The sequence below is a fragment of the Schistocerca gregaria genome, chromosome 1 (genome assembly GCF_023897955.1).
Source record: "Schistocerca gregaria isolate iqSchGreg1 chromosome 1, iqSchGreg1.2, whole genome shotgun sequence".
NCBI classification, from domain to species: Eukaryota; Metazoa; Arthropoda; class Insecta; order Orthoptera; family Acrididae; genus Schistocerca; species Schistocerca gregaria.
The window spans coordinates 602,268,831-602,290,049 of NC_064920.1; the positions used below are offsets into that span (position 1 = coordinate 602,268,831).

Sequence of the window (21,219 nt, forward strand, 5' to 3'; positions counted from 1 at the left end):
GACAAAGATCAAATGCACATATTTAGGTGTTTATTTTATTTATTTATTTAAATGATTTGAGTGTCTTTAGCGACAATTTTTATAAATAATACTATCAACTAATAAATTTAATATGGTCAGTATTTATACTTCTGTTGCAGCAACCACATATAGTGATAATACACTACTGGACATTAAAATTGCTATATCAAGAAGAAATACAGATGATAAACGGGTGTGCACAGGACAAATATACTATACTACAACTGACATGTGATTTCATTTTCATGCAATTTGGGTGCATAGATCCTGAGAAATCCAGAACAACCACCTCTCCCCGTAATAACGGTCTTGATACGCCTGGGCGTTGAGGCAAACAGAACTTGGATGACGTGTACAGGTACAGCTGCCCATGCCGCTGCAACACGATACCACAGATCATCAAGAGTAGTGACTGGCGTATTGTGACGAGCCAGTTGCTCGGCCACTATTGACCTAACGTTTTCAATTGGTGAGAGATCTAAAGAATGTGCTGGCCAGGGCAGTAGTGGAACATTTTCTGTATCCACAAAGGCCCGTGCCGGACCTGCAACATGCGGTCGTGGATTATGCTGATGAAATGTAGGGTTTCGCAGGGATCGAATGAAGGGTAGAGCCACAGGTCTTAACACATCTGAAATGTAACGTCCACTGTTCAAACTGCCGTCAATGCGAACAAGAGGCGTCCGAGACGTGTAACCAATGGCACCCCATACCATCACGCCGGGTGATACGCCAGTACGGCGATGACGAATACACGCTTCAAATGTGCGTTCACAGCGATGTCGTCAAACACGGATGCGACCATCATGATGCTGTAAACAGAACCCGGATACATCCGAAAAAATGACGTTTTCCCATTCGTGCACGCAGGGTCGTCGTTGAGTACACCATCGCATGCGATCCTGTCTGTGATGCAGCGTCAAAGGTAACCGCAGCCATAGTCTCCGAGCTGATAGTCCATGCTGCTGCAAACGTCGTCGAACTGTTCGTGCAGATGGTTGTTGTCTTGCAAACGCCTCCATCTGTTGACTCAAGGATCGAGACGTGGCTGCACCATCCGAAAAAGCGATGCGGATAAGACGGCTGTCATTTCGACTGCTAGTGATACGATGCCGTTGGGATCCAGCACGGCATTCCATATTACCGTTCTGAACACACCGATTCCGTATTCTGCTAACAGTCATTGGATCTCGACCAACGTGGGCACAGCTCGTGGTGGTGCGGTAGCATTCTCGCTTCCCGCGCTCGGGTTTCCGGGTTCGATTCCCGGCGGGGTCAGGTATTTTCTCTGCCTTGTGAAGACTGGGTGTTGTGTGACTTCGTAAGGTTAGTTTGGTTTAAGTAGTTCTATGTTCTAGGGGACTGGTGACCATAGATGTTAAGTCCCATAGTGCTCAGAGCCATTTGAACCAACGCGGGCAGCAGTGTCGCGTTACCATAAACCGCTACCGCTATAGGCTACCATCTGACCTTTATCTACATCTACATGACTACTCTGCAATTCACATTTAAGTGCTTGGCAGAGGGTTCATCGAACCACAATCATACTATCTCTCTACTATTCCACTCCCGAACAGCGAGCGGGAAAAACGAACACCTAAACCTTTCTGTTCGAGCTCTGATTTCTCTTATTTTATTTTGATGATCATTCCTACCTATGTAGTTTGGGCTGAACAAAATATTTTCGCATTCGGAAGAGAAAGTTGGTGACTGAAATTTCGTAAAAAGGTCTCGCCGCGACGAAAAACGTCTATGCTTTAATGACTTCCATCCCAACTCGTGTATCATATCTGCCACACTCTCTCCCCTATAACGTGATAATACAAAACGAGCTGCCCTTTTTTGCACCCTTTCGATGTCCTCCGTCAATCCCACCTGGTAAGGATCCCACACCGCGCAGCAATATTCTAACAGAGGACGAACGAGTGTAGTGTAAGCTGTCTCTTTAGTGGACTTGTTGCATCTTCTAAGTGTCCTGCCAATGAAACGCAACCTTTGGCTCGCCTTCCCCACAATATTATCTATGTGGTCCTTCCAACTGAAGTTGTTCGTAATTTTAACACCCAGGTACTTAGTTGAATTGACAGCCTTGAGAATTGTACTATTTATCGAGTAATCGAATTCCAACGGATTTCTTTTGGAACTCATGTGGATCATCTCACACTTTTCGTTGTTTAGCGTCAACTGCCACCTGACACACCATACAGCAATCTTTTCTAAATCGCTTTGCAACTGATACTGGTCTTCGGATGACTTTACTAGACGGTAAATTACAGCATCATCTGCGAACAGTCTAAGAGAACTGCTCAGATTGTCACCCAGCTCATATATATAGATCAGGAACAGTAGAGGTCCCAGGACGCTTCCCTGGGGAACACCTGATATCACTTCAGTTTTACTCGATGATTTGCCGTCTATTACTACGAACTGCGACCTTCCTGATAGGAAATCACGAATCCAGTCTCACAACTGAGACGATACCCCATAGCTCCGCAGATTGATTAGAAGTCGCTTATGAGGAACGGTGTCAAAAGCTTTCCGGAAATCTAGAAATACGGAAACGTGATGGTATGCATTTCTGCTCCTTACACAAGGCATCACAACAATGTTTCACCAGGAAACACCGGTCAACTGCTGTTTGTGTATGATAAATCGGTTGGAAACTTTCCTGATGTCAGCACGCTGCAGGTGTCGCCACCGGCACCAACCTTGTGTGAATGCTCTGAAAACCTAATCATTTGCATATCACAGCAGCTACTTTCAGTTGGTTAAATTTCGCGTCTTTAGCACGTCGTATTCGTCGTGTAGCAGTTTTAATGTCAAGTAGTGTAATAATAATAATGAGAATAAAAACATCATTGATAGTGACAAATATGAAAAAAATTATAGGTGTACAAACTAGATGCTTTCTGATATAACAAGTTCCAGGCAACTGAAATCTGAGGATACTGCACCAACCAAAAATACAAGGAACTGAGGAAGATCTGGTACGAAGGAAGGATATGTAAGGGTGACGAGTGCATAGAGGGGCAATGGAAATCATAATTGCTGCTTTAGTAAATATGTCATTAACTCTCTTCTGTAGCTGGAGATCTTACTCAGTTATCTAGTATAATGATGGAGGCTATTATACAGTCGAGTTTCTGCTACTGAGAAGAAATCTGAGAAAGTGGATGAGCCATGGAAAGGGTCAGAAAGGAGTTTTCTCTGATGAGCATGAGTGTTGTTCAGACAAGGGCGTTAAGGTCGAGGAGAAATATGAGGAACAGTGTACGATAAGAGACCAGGGAAATTAGAGGGTATGGAAATATCGGGCTTGTCTGCGTGTAGCCAGGATATCTGTGAGTACGGTGGTGAAATGTGATCAATGATTCTAACGCCTCACACATAACAAACACAGGCATTCGTAACCTGTTCCAGCCCCTGTCAGCTTTCCTGAGCTAGGCCTTGCAGGATAACATAGCCGTAATCAATAATGATAAATATAAGTGTTTGTACAAGGTTCTTTAGGGAAGAGTATTTTTTAATTTCGTAAGGAATTGAAACATACTGATGCCTTCTTGCACATTGTAGTTAAGTATTTAGTCAAATTTAGATTTTCATTCATTATTAGTCCTAGATTCTTTGCTAGAGGAGAGAGGTTGTTATTTTTCCCATTTAGGTTCAAAGATGATATGGTTTCCTATTTAAGGCTAATGAGCTTAGAATGACCAAATAGGAATGTTTGGGTTTTCGATGGGTTCAGTTGTAAACCTATATCTTACTCACGTTTTGATAGTGCACACAGTCCAGTGTTGATAATCTCGATATCTTTCTTCTGGGTTATTTGTTTCACACTTACATGCCGCTAGAGGTCATCACCTTTCATGTGGTATTTCCAGTAGGATGAAATTAGTGACACGTCTTTGATACACAGTGAAAAGAGTATAGGAACTAATACCAAACCCTGAGGGACAACTGACACTAACTGCCTCCACTGTGACTTTAAGGTGCCACATATGACGGTTTGGTGGCAAGAAATCAGGTACGAATGAAACCATTCCACCACACTGGGCGAGAAATGTAGGCTGCTGATATTGGCAAATATAAATGTCGAAGTCGACAATACCAGAGGATTTGCTGAAGTCTAAGAGGCACATGATAGTCACCTCTTACGCATCCAAGGGAAGGTTCACGTCGTCTGTTATCTTTATTAAGGGAGAAGCTGTGTTGCGATGTTTACGGAATCTTGATTAATATTCGTCTAGTAGGTTGTTTGTAGTTAGAGTTTACTAGCCAGTTGTGGAATATATGTTCCAGGGCTCTGGACAGTGCAGGAAGAATGAAAATAGGTCGGTAATAAGTGGGAACTGTGGAAATGTACTTTTCTGGTAGTAGCTTCACTGGTTCCAATTTCTGGGCTCAGATAAAGCACTTGTCATTACTAAGATATCTGTTATAGTAGGTGGTAGTGGGTCATACACCCAGAAATAATTTCCAAGCAAAGTATACCAACTTCAGGCTGGAAATATAATATCTGTGAGAGTATAGATTCCAGTTATTAAAAGCACACATCAGAAAATACCAGACAAGTATGAATGTTCTGTCTGTACTAGTGTTTTGGTTCAAAACTCAAGGGAGCTGTGAGATGGATCATCGTCGTATAGAAGCTGCATTACCCTTTGTACCATCTGAAGTCCGGCAGGGAAGAGATGGTCACTTTCAGGAAGAGCAGACATGTCTTGACTTTGGAAGACTTTGTGGAAGAATGAGTGGTCTCACGAGGCAGTTGTCAATAATGCCTGCCTACATACTGAGGATGAACGTATGATGATGTTTCGCTGCCGCCTTACGACGGGAATTCCCCACAACCCATAGACAGATTCGAGAATGTGATGGTACTTCCCCTAGTAAAGATAGCCTCACCTGTGAAACTAATGGATGACAGAAATACTAGTACCATAGTGGCCTGTGCGACGAATCAGTGACAAAATTGTCGCCGTGGAGGTAGTATGTAAGTAGTAAGGCCTGCATGCCTTACAAGAGATACCGATAGTGGCAGTTCTGCGTAATGTTCCATGCGTCCGTCTTGTTGCTGGACCAGATGCATAGTACTGTTACTGCGATAAGAGTCTAAACTCTTTAACCTCCACCTAAAGTGAGTGTACCTCACTTGGAACACGTTTCCAGTTATATATATCTATATGATCTTTGGCTTCCTACTCCTCTCATAAATCATATCCTGTCCACATCAATAAACTATGCTGACAGTAACTATTGATAATATACGATGTGGAAATAAAGTAGGGTGTTACAAATGCAATTATAATCAACGTAAAATAAAATGAATTTAATTAAACAACTATCAGCTTACATTACTGAATCTGTTCCTGCTGCTGTGGGAGATCGAGTTCGTGCTGCAAATTAATCCGAGCCATTGTTGCTATACTATTCTACGTTACCCCACTTGTATGTGCTTGTCTGAGGAATGTTCGAGTTACTGTAAACATTGTCATGTGGGTGACTGTCACATTTTCTACTTACTTTTTTATTTTTTAGAAATTCCTTTTTATTTCATATTTCTGTAAATTATAATTCAGACGTCTCTACCATTCTTCATTAGAGAGATAACGCTTCTTCCTAGTCTTTTAGTTTGCTCTTCTGATCTACTAAGGTTACTTCGTCTATGTACGTGGAACCATGTACACTTTCGTATTCATAACTAACTGACAGATGTAGATAACGCATTATTATAGCCTAGCTTGAAAAGTATGCCGCTAAACACTAACAGCAATGTATATTTTAAAAAATTTCATTTACAATTAGCCTGGAGTCACCTGGCACACTTTTTAGAGTGAAATTCACATTCTGTCCTATATGGATGGCTGGATGATATTTATTATTATTTTGATGTTTTATGTTATTGTCACTAGTATAAGGCGTGCAAGAGTGATCATCACACGCGATCCATAGCCGCTCAGAAGCCATTAACCTGCATGAGCAGAATGCTTTTGATGTACGACACTTCTTTCATTTCTACAGAGATATGTCGTCTGGATGTGTGTCTGTCAGAATACTCTCCAACAACTGAAAATGATAATTGACACTACCACTACACAATTAGATGTGGCTGCTCGCATTAATGTAGAGCTACTATTCATGAAGAATTGCTGTGCGAGTGTTCTCAGCTTCACTGTCTGCCCATACGCTGTGACAATCGATGAACATGTGGCGCTTCATTACAAATGCGTTGTTTTGCACGCCAGACCCATTTTGCTGCCTCATTGTCAGTGCTTAAGACATAAAAGGAAAACATTGTTGCCGAAACTTCAAAAAGATTATAACCCATTTATTTCAAATTTTTTTCAGCTGCTCTAGAAAAATTGGGACACACATAAAAAAAGCAGCAATTTACTGTGCTCTGAAGAAATGCGGCTTCGTTTTTTCTCTCGCAGTATAAGAATAGGGAATTGAAAGCACTACACAAATATTTCGCCATTCATTCACTGCGCCTCCGTATTTAACCTCCTTGGACGACATTCCTAACCTGTTACGGGAGCTGACGGTGCACAAGAATCGCTGCCGACGGTGGTGGAAGCAGTTTCGCGATCTTTGTGGCAAAGGCCAGATAAGACGTCTCCAGAGCGAATTCTTCCACCGGAGGTCCGATCAATGGAAGGAGAGGATGTCTGCTTTCTTCATTCACCATAAGGCTGACTGGGTTGTCTTCGCACCCCGCGGCGCTCTATGCCGGCGACTGCCAATCCTATTCGCACTGCAGCGGGTTTCTCGTATGATACCCCTCAAATTGTGGAAACTCTGGCAGATGCGGTCGAGGCCAAAAACCGCCCCCTTGTCCAGAACCTTTCCAAGGACGAACTACAGGACGAACATGAAGTCCTGACACTTACTGCTGCTTTCCGAAACCACCCACTCCAGTCTGCCCCTCTCCTTACGTCCATGTCAGAAATTCAACGTATCCTTCGACGGAAACGTGGCCGGTCAGCCCCTGGATTTAAATGAACATTTTTGTCACCTTTCCCGCACGCCTCTTATCTTGTTCAACAAGATTTTAAACTGATGTCTCACGTCTGGTCTTCCGACCTCCCCCCCCCCCCCCCCCACCACAAGTAGAAACAGGCCAAGCTGACTGCGATCCACAAGCGGTTAAAGGACACTACGGTCCCCATCAACAACAAGACCATCAGCCTCCTAAACACTGTGGCGAAGGTCCTAGGGTCGGTGATCCTCCATCGACTTTCCCAATCTCTTGTGGCGGCTGGAACGATCCGACCTGAACCGTTTTTATTCACGTCGCACCTGTCTGCTGAACTTCAGGACCTACGGATCACTGAACACTTCAGCAAAGTCTTCTTCGACAGCTGCCGTTTTCTGGACTTGCAGAACGCCTACGACAAGATCTGCAAGACAACCTAGTACACAAGATGCTGACACAGACCCCTATACCGGATATTTATGTCAATATTGTGGATGACTAAATGCGCGGTTTGGACTTTCCTAGTCGCTCAACGGGGAATGCGTTCCGGCATTCGCCAATTGTCGGCAGGCGCTCTACAAGGTTCGATGTTATCTCCAATACTTTTTAATACCTGTGTGAATGATATACCAGTCATCCCGAAGTGCCACCTAGCACAGCACTATATACCATTGGCCGCATTACTGACGACGCCGTCGCCCGCCTCCAGCGACAGGTGGACGCCATCATCACCTGGTGCCGGACAAACAAAACAGCTCTCAATGCCGCCAAAACTACAACAGTCGATTTCACCAAACGGCGCCCAGCCCTCCGCCGCAATATTTCTACTGCACGCTTGCAGGTGCCCTGGTCCCTGACAACCACCTATCTCGGAGTCCAGATGGACCACAAGTTGCTCTTCCACTGTCATGCAGAGTATGTCGCCAACAAGGGGCAAAAGCTGACCAGGTCTTTGCACCCACTCTTCCGCCGTTGGGAACTTAACCTGCATACCAAGCTCCGCATCAACCCAACATTTATCCTGCCTGCCTTCACGTATGGTTCTGATGTAGGGGCCACGATTAGTGTCGCCAGAATGCGGACGTCGCAGCGCCTGCAGGACATTTTATAGAACATTGTCTGAGTGGGGTACCCGATTTCTGTCTCGCTTCCTGGTACCGCTCTTAACGTGTAGCAGAAAGGGATAGTTCCGACACCGAGCACGGTGCAAAAACTGCTGAAGTACTCGTATACATGCCCGACATCCGTTCCCAGATCCCACAATAAAGGCTCCATCGGCCACTGCACATTTTCATCTCAACAATAGGTTTCCTTTTGACCAGTTCAGTCTTCAAACTCATTCATCTGTACACGGTAGAGGGATTACACAATTTCGAACACCATCATTCTATCTGTAGGTAAACTGTAGGTGTGGATCAAATTACCGAAGAAATACCAATTTTTGCACTGGAAGATAGGAAAAGTTGGTGAAATACCAAGGTCGACAGGAGTTTGCATCTTTTGAAATCACATACATGGTTCGTAAGCGATATGGGGTCAATCCAGTGCAACATACAGTCACAGAGGTATTAGTTCCGCAGCCGTGTTCCCATTCTTACACAACAACTTGCCAAACCAGGGATACGAGGTTCATTTTCTATTAATCCTAGACTGTTAAGAGCTGGTTCTATCGACCAGCTCGGTAGATGTTTTCGGATCTTACACGCACCCATATTCGGTTTAACAACATAAAAAGATGGTCTTCCGTTACATACCAATGGAATTTGCATGCCTTTAAGGTATGGTATAACCTTCTAAAAATAGTTACTGAATGAGTATCGAACGCTTAAGATAGAGTAAGCTTTGTGTACCTCTTACCAAATTTATCATTTTGGTACGACACTTTGTCAAACTGAACCAATGAGGTACAACATAATGACGCTTTTAGGAACTTACACCCTGTATCATAAATTTTTACGGGCACCCATGCACACACATTTGTCAGTTGTGAAGTGTTCCCGGCTTTGCTAGTGTGAAAACGTTCGCAACAGTGGTTTCAAGAGGATGCTAACGTACAGGAAACAGCTCGTCCACGGGCACTACGTTGGCGATTTAGTACAAACATACCACATCTAATGCACACAGAGAAAAACAAATATCTAGTCGGGCTCTAGCACACAGCACACAATGGTTCTTTAGTAATGGAAGTGCAACCATTTCTTTTGGAGCGAATAATTTTGATGTTAATATCTTACAATTTACCGAGAAAAGACAGTCTCATAATTTGGCAACTTGAACTGTCTTTGTTTCACAAACCTTCCGTGAAAGGTTCGTAACATTATGAAAAAAAGGCAAATTGTGAACCTCATGTTTGACAATAACGTCGTAAGAGACTTTATTCCAACTATTATTGAAACTGAAATTTCATTGGATCAGTTGTGACTACTGTAGGCTGAATATTTTTACGAATGGCCAGTTTATACTCTGCCCACCTCCGTATCTGAGTGTTCAGCATGTCTGATTGTTGTGTGGTGGGGCTCCGACTCAACTCTGAGTACAGCTAGAGATTTTTTGTTGGTGAGAAGACGGACGCAGAGTACACTCAGTCAAGCTGCGCCAAATGAGGCGCTACTTGATTAAGAAATAGTGCCTCCAAGGTCTGGAAAGCCATCAACAACCGGGAGAGCTGTATGGTGACGCTGTGACACTTCGTACCGCATCTAAAAGACGCCATGTGGCTGAGGACGACACGACCACCCGTCGGCACCGCGTAGTCTGGAGGAGATCACTTTTATTTTTTTGTATTTCCATCCATCAAAAAGTCGACTGTATTTGTTTCATTTTATTACTGAAGAAACGTGTATTCTACTATTTGCCTGTAAAATGCTTTACATAATTTCAACATACAAACACCCGGAAATAGCTTCTGGATAGGAAAAAAATGCCAATGAACAGCGTCTCATATACTATGGTTTACTGTTTTCTAGAGAACCTGCTGGGTGTGTCGGAAATTCCGATGAAGTAAGAGACTAGGGAAGCCTGGATGCTATGAAGTTCAGCAGACGTACTGTATGTAATTCATCCGTGGTCGTGGTGTTCCTCGCAGTACATGTATTATAAATATGGGCGGTAATGCGTTAGGATTATGAGAGTGTGTCACAAAGAAAACAATTATAGTAAGGACATATAAGCCGGTAAAGAGTCTACCATGATGGCAAATGACGAACCGTGTACAAGAGCAGCGCACAGAGGCCCGCCTCAAAGGTCTCCGGGCTCACGGGCTTTCCTGACGTACCGGCTTAGTGCACGCGGCCACCTGGCAGCCCGTTGTTCTGGACTTTCTCAGCCCACTGCTGTCTACAGAACAGGCCGGGCTGTGTCGCGGACCCCGGAAAGTAGGCACCCCGCGCTACGCGCGCCGCTGCAAACATCGCTGTCTGGCATGCGCGTCCTACCGTCATTTCCTCTCACTGACACGGAGAGGTCCCCGAGGTTGGAACCGACTTTTCGAAATCGCCCGGTGGTTAGGTTAGTGTCCCAGGTTCCGCATCCTGAAGCCATTCGTCAAAGAGTGCCCTCGTTTGAGCTAGTCATCGAACATGAATTTCGTATTATCTTCTAGTAGATAGATACAAATAAGGGGGCGTGGTATTGTGATAAAGATGCATTCCATACGTGCGAAAGTTTGTGAATTCGAATCCTGTCAGGCTCTTTAAAGCTACTTTTTATTAAATGGTTCTCGAAATGGCTATGATCATTATTTTTATTCACCTAAGTTTAAATTATGTTTTTTAATTTCTAATCCTTAGCAACGTCGTTCTCACCATCATATTTCCTTTTTTATTTGCTCTCAGTTTTTCTTCCCCTCATTTTTCCTTTACATGGAAACTACATCCATGTAATTTTCTTTTTATTAACTTCAGTTACATTTCACTTCTTTTATCATTTTATTTTTTCCATGTTATTACAGACATTACTTCTATATGCTGCTCCTCATTTTGCTCGAATTTCACTTGATTTATAATCCTTGTTATCGTTTAAATCTTTCATCTGTCATTCTGTTCAAAAGGCAAATACAATTTATGTTTCAAATGTTATATACCAATTAGCATCCAACGAAATGTACAGCTCGCAATGAAAAATACATGATTGCCAACATTTCAGAGTAAATGTGAACAGTTAATTTCACCTCTTGTTTTTAACCGTTATTTTTGCACTTTCAAGAGTTAAATTATTTTAAAAATTAATAAAAAATTTAAAATACCACCTAAAGAGATTGCAACCGAAAACTGAGTGATAGGAATAAAAGTGATGCTAAAAAAGAAATCAGTGTACTGACGTAAATCACACCACAAAGGATTGGGGACAAAGAAAGCTTTTCAGCCAATTAACTGAATAAAAAATGGTGGTGTAAGTCATTTCAAAAAATATTTAATAATAAAACCACTCGAAGCACATGAGGAGAGACGAACTCACAACCTTGTCCACCACCATAATACGCCAACAATGTCCCAATTCTGTTACTTGTAAGACGTTAGAGCATCACATGAACTTCTATTTCGTCGATTGGTCGCCGGTGTGGGTCTACTTTGAAGGCTTGCGGATCTGATACCTGGGAGTGTTATGTACACCATTGTATATTTCATTTCAATAAGTCCTTCGCACTCTTCACATCTCTCCTTGCGAGGCATTTTTAAAGAAATTTGACTTTGAAAAAATGGTGCTAGTGATCTATTTATGCACTCTTTGATTCACACATATCTTGACAGTATTTGATAGATAAATTGTAAATGACCACAATAACTGTTTGATGAGAACTTTACGTGTTGCATTCATAAGAAGATACTGGATTTAAGTTCTCATAAAAACTCATTACAGTCAAGATCGGTTAATGGCAATATATATAACAAAATGTATCGAGACCAGTGTGAATAAACTGAGATACATTTCTAAGTATTAAATTTTTTTTAGTCATCAATCTCCTGACTTGTTTGATAAAGCCGCCACGAATATCTCTCCTGTGTCAACCTCTTGATTTCAGATAAGCTCTAGCAAACTATGTCCTCAATTATTTTCTAGATGTGTTCAACTATCTGTATTCCTCCACAGCTTATACCCTCTATAGCTCCCTCCTGTACCATGGAAGTTATTCCCTGATGTCTTAACATCCTGTCCGTTCTTGTTGTAAGTATTTCCAAACATTCCCTTCCTTCTCACTCTTCAGACAACCTCCTCATTTCCGACAGTCAGCCCTTGACAAACTGACAATTGCAACTAAAAATTTTAAAATTAAGACGACAAGTAATTTGTCTGTAACAGTTAAAGCACAACTGGCAATTTAATTCTGATACCGGTTGGGGCCGCGTTGGCCCACGGAAGATACCCGTCGTCTCAGCCGGCCCTCGCACATCAGCCTCGAGAGCACGCCGTCCAGTCGGCTGCAATGGCTTTGTCCTCCCACTACGGGCTTGCGCACAGCTTAAGTAGCGCCTCCATGTTGCTGAGAACACCCTCTCGTGACGTCATTCTGTCCAAAGAGTGTCTACGAAGTCGAAGATCGATAGATCGAAAAGGGACAAATCAAGAAGTTATTTCACCGCTGTCAAAAGAGCTTGAACTCGCGGACAACTTACGGATATATAAAACGCATTAGAACTATTTCGTAGCTCTGTATTGAGCACATGGGAGTAAAAACTCAATTATAAATAACCACAAAGTACAGCGATAACGTTGATAATTGATTAATTTGTAAAACGTATGTCTTTCAAAACTGTCTCGTGCATTGGGGGCACATATCGTCTTAACAATTCTCTTCGTATATAGCCCGTTTTAGACTCATCTGGAGACTCGGTCGAAAACGAAACATGGACGTGAGTGTCCACTCAAGAAAATGGGGACAATGCATGTTAGATAACGGGTATTTTTTGCACTAGATGTCCTCATATCTGGAACTGCTAAGGATTTATCTCCTCTTATACACGGTCTAATCACATTAATGTGACCACAGACTATGTTCGACGTCAACGTGCAGTAGCCGTCACATACGGCGGATTGCAGGACTGCCGGTGGAGGGTATACAATGTGTGTCGGGTGATGGGGGGAAGGGGAGAAACAGTGCTGTCGTAGCCGTAATGCAGAAAGGAAGCGATTTATTTGAACACCAAAAGGGCATGATTATTGACTTTTCCTGCCAGAATAAATATCTGAAACGACTAAGTGTGTGAATTGTTTCCGAGCTGAAGTCGTTAATGTATGCCTTGCATGGCAAAACATCGCTATCCAAAGCCGCCCCCGAGGCAACTGTGTTGCACCGACTGGCCATAGATGGCAAGGTTTATACCAGTTAAGCAACTTACCGCCCAGATGAACGAAGGGGCTACCAACAGTGTATTTTCTCAGTGACAGTCCAGCGACCGTTGCTGCATATGGGCTTCTGCAGCAGGCGCCTGTTTCATGCAAGCTTGATGACTGCTATTCAGACTAGAATTTACACGCTAGTACTATAACTGGACACCCACTGAGTGGTGACAGGTGGTCTTTTCAGACGAATCATGTTTATTTCTGATCGGACAGACTGCCGTTGTTATATATGAACTTGCAACAATAGTCGTAAGGGTCTAGGCTGGAGGAGGGAGAGTTATGATCTTGAGAATGTTTTTGTAACATTCTCTTCGTGATCTCGTTATTCTAATATGCACAGCGGATCAACACATGTATATATCTACCCTTGTGGACCATGTCCACCCCTACATACAGTATGTTTTTTTCTCGCACGATGACATGTACGAGCAGGACGATGCTACATGTGACACAGATTCCGGTGACGTGAGTGGTTCGAAGAGCACCGGTTTGCTTTTACCATACTCCTCCTGAAACCAAACTCCCTGGATTTAAACCTAATCAAGATACTGTGGGACCATATGTTTAGGGCTGTTCGTGCCATGGATTATCAACAAAGAAACCTAGAGCTGCTGGCCACGGAACTTAAGTCGGCACGGTATCACATCCCTGTTTTCCTTCACTTATATGCTCCAAAAGATGGTTATTCAGGCTTTTGACAGGTGGTCATATTAATGTGTCTAGACTGTGAATAAGCTATTCCTCAGGCACAATTATATACCTTAACCATTTAACATTTTCTGCTTTGTCTCGTGACACACTTGTGGACTGCATTTTCCCTAAGTCGCTCCAGCTTCGACTAATGTCTGAAAAAGGTCCATAAAACTTTCATCGCTCATATTTTCGTACGACGTCACGTGCACATGTAGCCACATGTGTATCATTAACCATCCCTTGAACAGATTTAGGAGGTGTATCTCGTCTACAGAAGACTTCCGTTTATTAAACACACATGAATGGCGAGAAATTTGCAAGCTCTTTAGGCTTGAATATAGTCCAAAATGAACCTTAAACATTTGTTCAAAATAAATTTTGGCCGTGGCATTTGATGGATGGCGATTCGACATGATGCTCATATCATCATACGACACATACCACAGCATCTTGCTACAATAACAACGTCGTGTGACGAGGGCCTCCCGTTGGGTAGACCGTTCACCTGGTGCAAATCATTCGATTTGATGCCACAGCGTTGGGGATGAAATGATGATGATTAGGACAACACAACATCCAGACCGTGAGCGGAGAAAATCTCCGACCCAGCCAGGAATCGAACCCGGGCCCTTAGAATTGACAGCCTGTCGCGCTGACTACTCAGCTACCGTGGGCGGACAGCATCTTGTTAATACGGTGACAGCTAACATGGAGTTACCACTTCTGAGCAGCGCTCTGGAATTAATTATCCACTGTCGAGATCCATTAGGAGTTAACCTCTGTCTGTGGGGAAGGCTGTACTACCATTAAAATGGTTCGACGTTGGTGTGTACAGTTTGTGGAAGGAGGCCAAGGTGTGATGATGAACAGCGCCCACAGAGGCCGACTACAAAGACAGGTGATGATGCCATCACTGAAGTTCACAACATTGTCGAGAAAGAGCCTCGCGTTACTACTGACATTTCCGTAATGCTGCTACCTCCTAGCCTGCTATTAGACGCTCATCGATTGCAAAGGCCCTGAGAGACTCTCTTCATTATAGTAAAGCCGGTGCAAGGAAGGGTGTCATGTATTCTGCGTGATGTCCACAAGCAGCAACTGATGGATTTGGCCGGAATGTTTCTGCTAAAACATCAGAGAGAGTGAGATATATTGTCCAAACGGCTTGTCACTGAGGAAGATCCTGGGTCCATTATTCGACTCCTGAGACAAAACGTCAGGTCATGGAAGACACGTGGCAAAAGGGTCTAAAAAGACCCGAAGGTCACACATTAGGTATGGAAAGTTACAACAATCATCTTTTGGGAGTATGAGTAATTTATTCGCGTTCACTACTTCCCTCCCAACACACACAGTGAATGCAGACGGGCACTGTAATCTCTTGAGGAATTTGCAAGCTGCCATCAAAAGGAGACGTCCTCGACTTTTGTTTCGTAAACAATCAAATTAATTACAATGAGTCACGAAGAGAACTAAATTAATTAAAGGAGACGCAGGGTGTTAAAAAGTTTGCAATTTAGAGTAAAGTAATAGAAGAAAGGAGAAGAGGGCTCTTCAGATTTTTCTTTCACTGTTGAAACAAACTACATATTACAACTTGTGCTGTAGCTTTTCCCGGTATGCTTCGTCACCCAACCGACGACTAGAGCACTGCTTACTGAAACACCTTCTGCTCACTCGACTGGTGTGCGATAAAGAGGACGAATAAACTTCGTACAGCTTGGTAGTGGTTGCCGGCCATGACCGACACCTAAAGACACACCCACCACCGCGACACCCATATACATGCACAGCTCACATACAGTCAGTTCCACAAGAAAGTGTACGCCGTTATCTGTTTGTACACTATTGTAAGTGCATGTTTCCATGAAAATACAAGTTATTACTAATGGCACAGTTATCTAGTAGTTAATCCATTTGCCACCATTATCGATTATAGCTTGGCATCATTTTGGCATGCTTGTCACAAGATCCTCACAAGATTTTCTGCCCGTTCTGTCGGTAACGATCACTATATTGTCCTTACTTTATATGACAGGTGCTTCAAAGTATAAATCGGATTTCCTTTAAGCTTCATCTTAATATACTACCAAACATTTCGGATCGGATTTGCAATCGGAGATATTGCAGGCCAATCCATCGTGGACACCCCATAGTCATATTTCCACACTGTAGCAAGACGTCTGCGATTTTTCGCATCATTATCTTCTTAAAGCATCCAGTTTGCCTCGTTCGCATTAAATAGCTTCATAAAGATCGTCAGAAGACATTTTTGATAAATATTGCACATTTTCTCAGCCTTTAAATTGGCTGTAAAGGAGTGCACATAGCGAAAACAGCAACCGACAAAACAAAATATTTAACTCCCACACAATTTATCTGTTCACTGTGCAAAAGCGCATTGAGTATAGATTCGAGACCACTGCCAGAGATGTCGCTGCGAACGTTACATTTAATATTATGGCGTACACTACATGTGGAACTGATTGTAGATGTGCATGGGCCATTAAGTTGCGGTGTAGGCAGGCTCGATGTGCTACCTCTACACCTTGCAGTGCATTATGACCTAGGTGCCCTCCATGTCTCCTTAGCCCCATGGAAGGTGCTATGCGCCTTTTAAGTAAAAATCGGTGAGAGCTCACCTGCATGGGAGCGAGTAAGACTGAACTACTTGGGCACTGGAGACAGGAAATGACTACCGTTCAGATGTAGTGCTCAAGACAGTAGTATCTGTGTCAGTAACATCTCTGTTACGAAAAACATATGATGGACAGACCTGTTTAATTGAGTGACAGATTCTGTGCGTCACCGCATATTTCTGCGTGGCGTTTCAGCCGTGAATTAGCGAGTGTCTAACCTGTCTGCTGATTCAATTTCCAGTGTTAGGTAGCCAGTTCTGTCTTGAACACACTGCCAACAGTAAATGTCTGCTACCGACAGTCTTAACCAGATCGAGTTATTCACGTTACACATTCAGCACGGGGGCCTTGGTGACGTCGGACACACTGTGTCCGATGTGTCGGACATCCTGAGAATGGCTGATGTAAGAGTCTTGTCCATCATACATTCAACTGCAATGTCTCACATAATCGCAAATACTTGATGCGCCAAATTAATCCTCATGGCGACTCAGTGGGAATTCTTTTGGTTTATACAATTTCTCATTAATCAATCAAATAGGGAGTGAGGAAGGTGGAACAAAATTGTAGCGAAATTTGCAAGAGAAACGCTCTTCTCTTAAACAACTGTTACGTACGTAGTTTCCGTTCTTTCAGTTCGATACCACCTCTCAGCATATTCACAAATTCAGAAAACTTGTAAATGTATAAATTCGATGTGAAGAATGGTAAGCGTGAGTTACTTCTGTTACACAGAATCTTTCTTGATGATGAGTTTTACTTATGAATTTTCAGTTTTAACGTAAAAATACTTACTGTTATCCATTATACCTAATGTGAAAGCTCCTCCTTGTCTGTGTGAAGTAAATTTGCTGTTGACGTGTTTCAGCTTCAAGTTTATTCGTAATTTTCTTACTTACGTGTGAAAGTGTCTGCTCTACTGTTTTACTGTTAGGAAACTCTTACAGGTTTCATAAGTCTCAAGAATTCTGCCTATATGGAAAAAAATATTTATAGAAAGCGAACGCTATGTATGAAGTTATCATGTTTCATAAATTTTATTTGATGTGTTTCATACCACACGACCTTGATAGTTATGATTTTGACACTGCCAGTGGGTTTTTACGTATTGTCCTGTTAATACATATTTGACATAAGAGTGCATCTCCAGACGGAGGCAACTTCAGTTTTCTGTTGACCGTGCTCCTGTAATCGCAAATGCCTGTTTTGTAACAAGGTACTAATTGCAAGGGTATCGTTTCTACTGTCGTTTTATTATATAATGAAACAATATTTCCCTAAAAACAGTTTAATAAAGTAGTTTCATTGGCAAATATAGGAAATTAATTGCGCTGGAGTCTGTTTATATTAAAGCGCAATCTACTAAACAGAGCTCAAAGGTCATGCAAATCCTCCATACGATATTCAATAAAATATGGTTCCCCTGCCTTGAATTACTTATGATTTTTACGAAATTATTCCGGAATTAAAATATTTTAGGTTGTCTATAACTAAATACTTAAGGGTAGTTAGAGTTATTGTTTTGATATAAAGTTCAAGGTAGTCTCGTGAATGTCGAGACAACCTTCCGAAACAATGTAATTGCTGACATGTTAGGGAATACTTGTGCTCTTTTAGTTGTGCTCTTATAGGAGTTAAATAATGTTTCACTATCCACTAGGATTCCGTAAATTTTTGTTATAAAAATTGATCTTCCTCTTCTTTGTTATAAATTAATGGCGCAACGTTCTTAAATGTAAGAAAAGTTACATTTGGTATAATTTGAACTACAGTCCTGGAAATTGAAATAAGAACAACGTGAATTCATTGTCCCAGGAAGGGGAAACTTTATTGACACATTCCTGGGGTCAGATACATCACATGATCACACTGACAGAACCACAGGCACATAGACACAGGCAACAGAGCATGCACAATGTCGGCACTAGTACAGTGTATATCCACCTTTCGCAACAATGCAGGCTGCTATTCTCCCATGGAGACGATCGTAGAGATGCTGGATGTAGTCCTGTGGAACGGCTTGCCATGACATTTCCAGCTGGCTCCTCAGTTGGACCAGCGTTCGTGGTGGACGTGCAGACCCCGTGAGACGACGCTTCATCCAGTCCCAAACATGCTCAATGGGGGACAGATCCGGAGATCTTGCTGGCCAGGGTAGTTGACTTACACCTTCTAGAGCACGTTGGGTGGCACGGGATACATTCGGACATGCATTGTCCTGTTGGAACAGCAAGTTCCCTTACCGGTCTAGGAATGGTAGAACGCTGGGTTCGATGACGGTTTGGATATACCGTGCACTATTCAGTGTCCCCTCGACGATCACCAGAGGTGTACGGCCAGTGTAGGAGATCGCTCCCCACACCATGATGCCGGGTGTTGGCCCTGTGTGCCTCGGTCGTATGCAGTCCTGATTGTGGCGCTCACCTGCACGGCGCCAAACACGCATACGACCATCATTGGCACCAAGGCAGAAGCGACTCTCATCGCTGAAGACGACACGTCTCCATTCGTCCCTCCATTCACGCCTGTCGCGACACCACTGGAGGTGGACTGCACGATGTCGTGGCGTGAGCGAAAGACGGCCTAACGGTGTGCGGGACCGTAGCCTAGCTTCATGGAGACGGTTGCGAATGGTCCTCGCCGATACCCCAGGAGCAACAGTGTCCCTAATTTGCTAGGAAGTGGCGGTGCGGTCCCCTACGGCACTGCGTAGGATCCTACGGTCTTGGCGTGCATCCGTGCGTCGCTGCGGTCCGGTCCTAGGTCGACGGGCACGTGCACCTTCCGCCGACCACTGGCGACAACATCGATGTACTGTGGAGACCTCACGCCCCACGTGTTGAGCATTTCGGCGGTACGTCCACCCGGCCTCCCGCATGCCCACTATACGCCCTCGCTCAAAGTCCGTCAACTGCACATACGGTTCACGTCCACGCTGTCGCGGCATGCTACCAGTGTTAAAGACTGCGATGGAGCTCCGTATGCCACGGCAAACTGGCTGACACTGACGGCGGCGGTGCACAAATGCTACGCAGCTAGCGCCATTCGACGGTCAACACCGCGGTTCCTGGAGTGTCCGCTGTGCCGTGCGTGTGATCATTGCTTGTACAGCCCTCTCGCAGTGTCCGGAGCAAGTATGGTGGGTCTGACACACCGGTGTCAATGTGTTGTTTTTTCCATTTGCAGGAGTGTAGTTATAAATTACAGAAACGTAAAGAAATTCATGGCAAAGGATACCTGATTTTTGGTTAGTACCAAATGCAGATATGTCTCAAAGTATTATAATCTCAGAATACTTCCGTGTTAAATGTTACGATTGCCACTTAGTAATTTTATCTATTTTCCTCGTGCAGTGTGTGTTAATAGCTGGTAGAGACAGACGCAGCACTCTCGTTACCAAAGTTCATTTCTTAATTATATGTAACGTAGATTGAGTTGAAAACTAGAGTGCTGTGTAGGACGGTACGCACAGTGGTGTGTTGGGTTGCGTAGTGCCGCCGCTGGAAGTGTGGCTGAGCCAGCCGCAGGGCGCGCTGGAGGCGGGCCGCCGCTACCACGTGAGCTGCGAGGCCGCCGGATCGCGGCCGCCCGCCGTCATCACCTGGTACAAGGGCCGGCGCCAGCTGCGCAAGATCAAGGTACAGTGTCTGTGTGTATTCTCCACTTACGTCCAATCAGTCGTTTCGTAGATACACTTGTGAACCACTGAACAACAAATAGGTCACACGGGCTGAGTACAGTTGCAGGTGGGAGTGTAGGTTAATTCAGGACGCTTTGAAACTGTGAGTTGAAAACAATAATAAACTTGTCGGATGTTGGGAACTGATTTACTTAAAGACATTTATATCTCTGATTTTGTAATACCGATATCTGATATTCACTGAAGAGCAAAATAAACTGGAATATCTGTCTAGTATCGTGTAGGTCCCAGCGAGCACACAGAAGTGTCACAATACGACGTGACATGGACTCAACTACTGTCTGAAGTAGTGTCTGAGGGAACTGACACTATGAATTCTGCAGGCTGTCCATGAATCTGTAAGAGTACGTGGGTGTGACGATCTCTTCTGAACAGCAGGTTGCAAGGCTCAATATTGTTCACGTCTGGGGAGTTTGGAGGCCAGCGGAAGTGTTTAAACTCACAAGAGTGTTCCTGGAGCCACTCTGTAGCAATTATGGACATGTGGTATGTCGCATTGTCCTGTGCCCAAGTGCATCATAATGCACAATGGACGTCAATGGATACCGGTGATCAGACAGAATGTTTAGGTATGTCTGACCTGTCAGAGTCGTATCTAGACGCATCAGGGGTCCATATCACTCCAACTGCACACGCCCCCCACAATTAGAGCCACCACCAGCTTGAACAGTCCGCTGCTGACAAGCAGGTTCCATGGATTCATGAGGTTGTCTCCATACCCGTTCACGCCCATCTACTCGACACAATTTGAAACGAGACTCTTCCGACCAGGCAACATGTTGACAGTCATCTACAGTCCAGTGTCATTGTTGACGGGCCCAGAGGAGGCGTAAAGATTTTCATCGTGTAGT

At 43.7% G+C, this 21,219-nt stretch overlaps 1 protein-coding gene across 1 annotated transcript in view; it reads left to right on the forward strand.

Annotated features, from left to right (window-relative positions):
- Positions 1 to 21,219, forward strand: part of LOC126363580 (nephrin-like) — a gene marked incomplete at its 3' end in the record, with an annotated part of 482,953 nt that overhangs the window by 373,926 nt on the left and 87,808 nt on the right. The window contains exon 6 of the mRNA XM_050007978.1: positions 20,161 to 20,306. Within this exon, the coding sequence (XP_049863935.1) occupies positions 20,161 to 20,306 (146 nt within the window). The remainder of the gene's footprint in view (positions 1 to 20,160; positions 20,307 to 21,219) is intronic.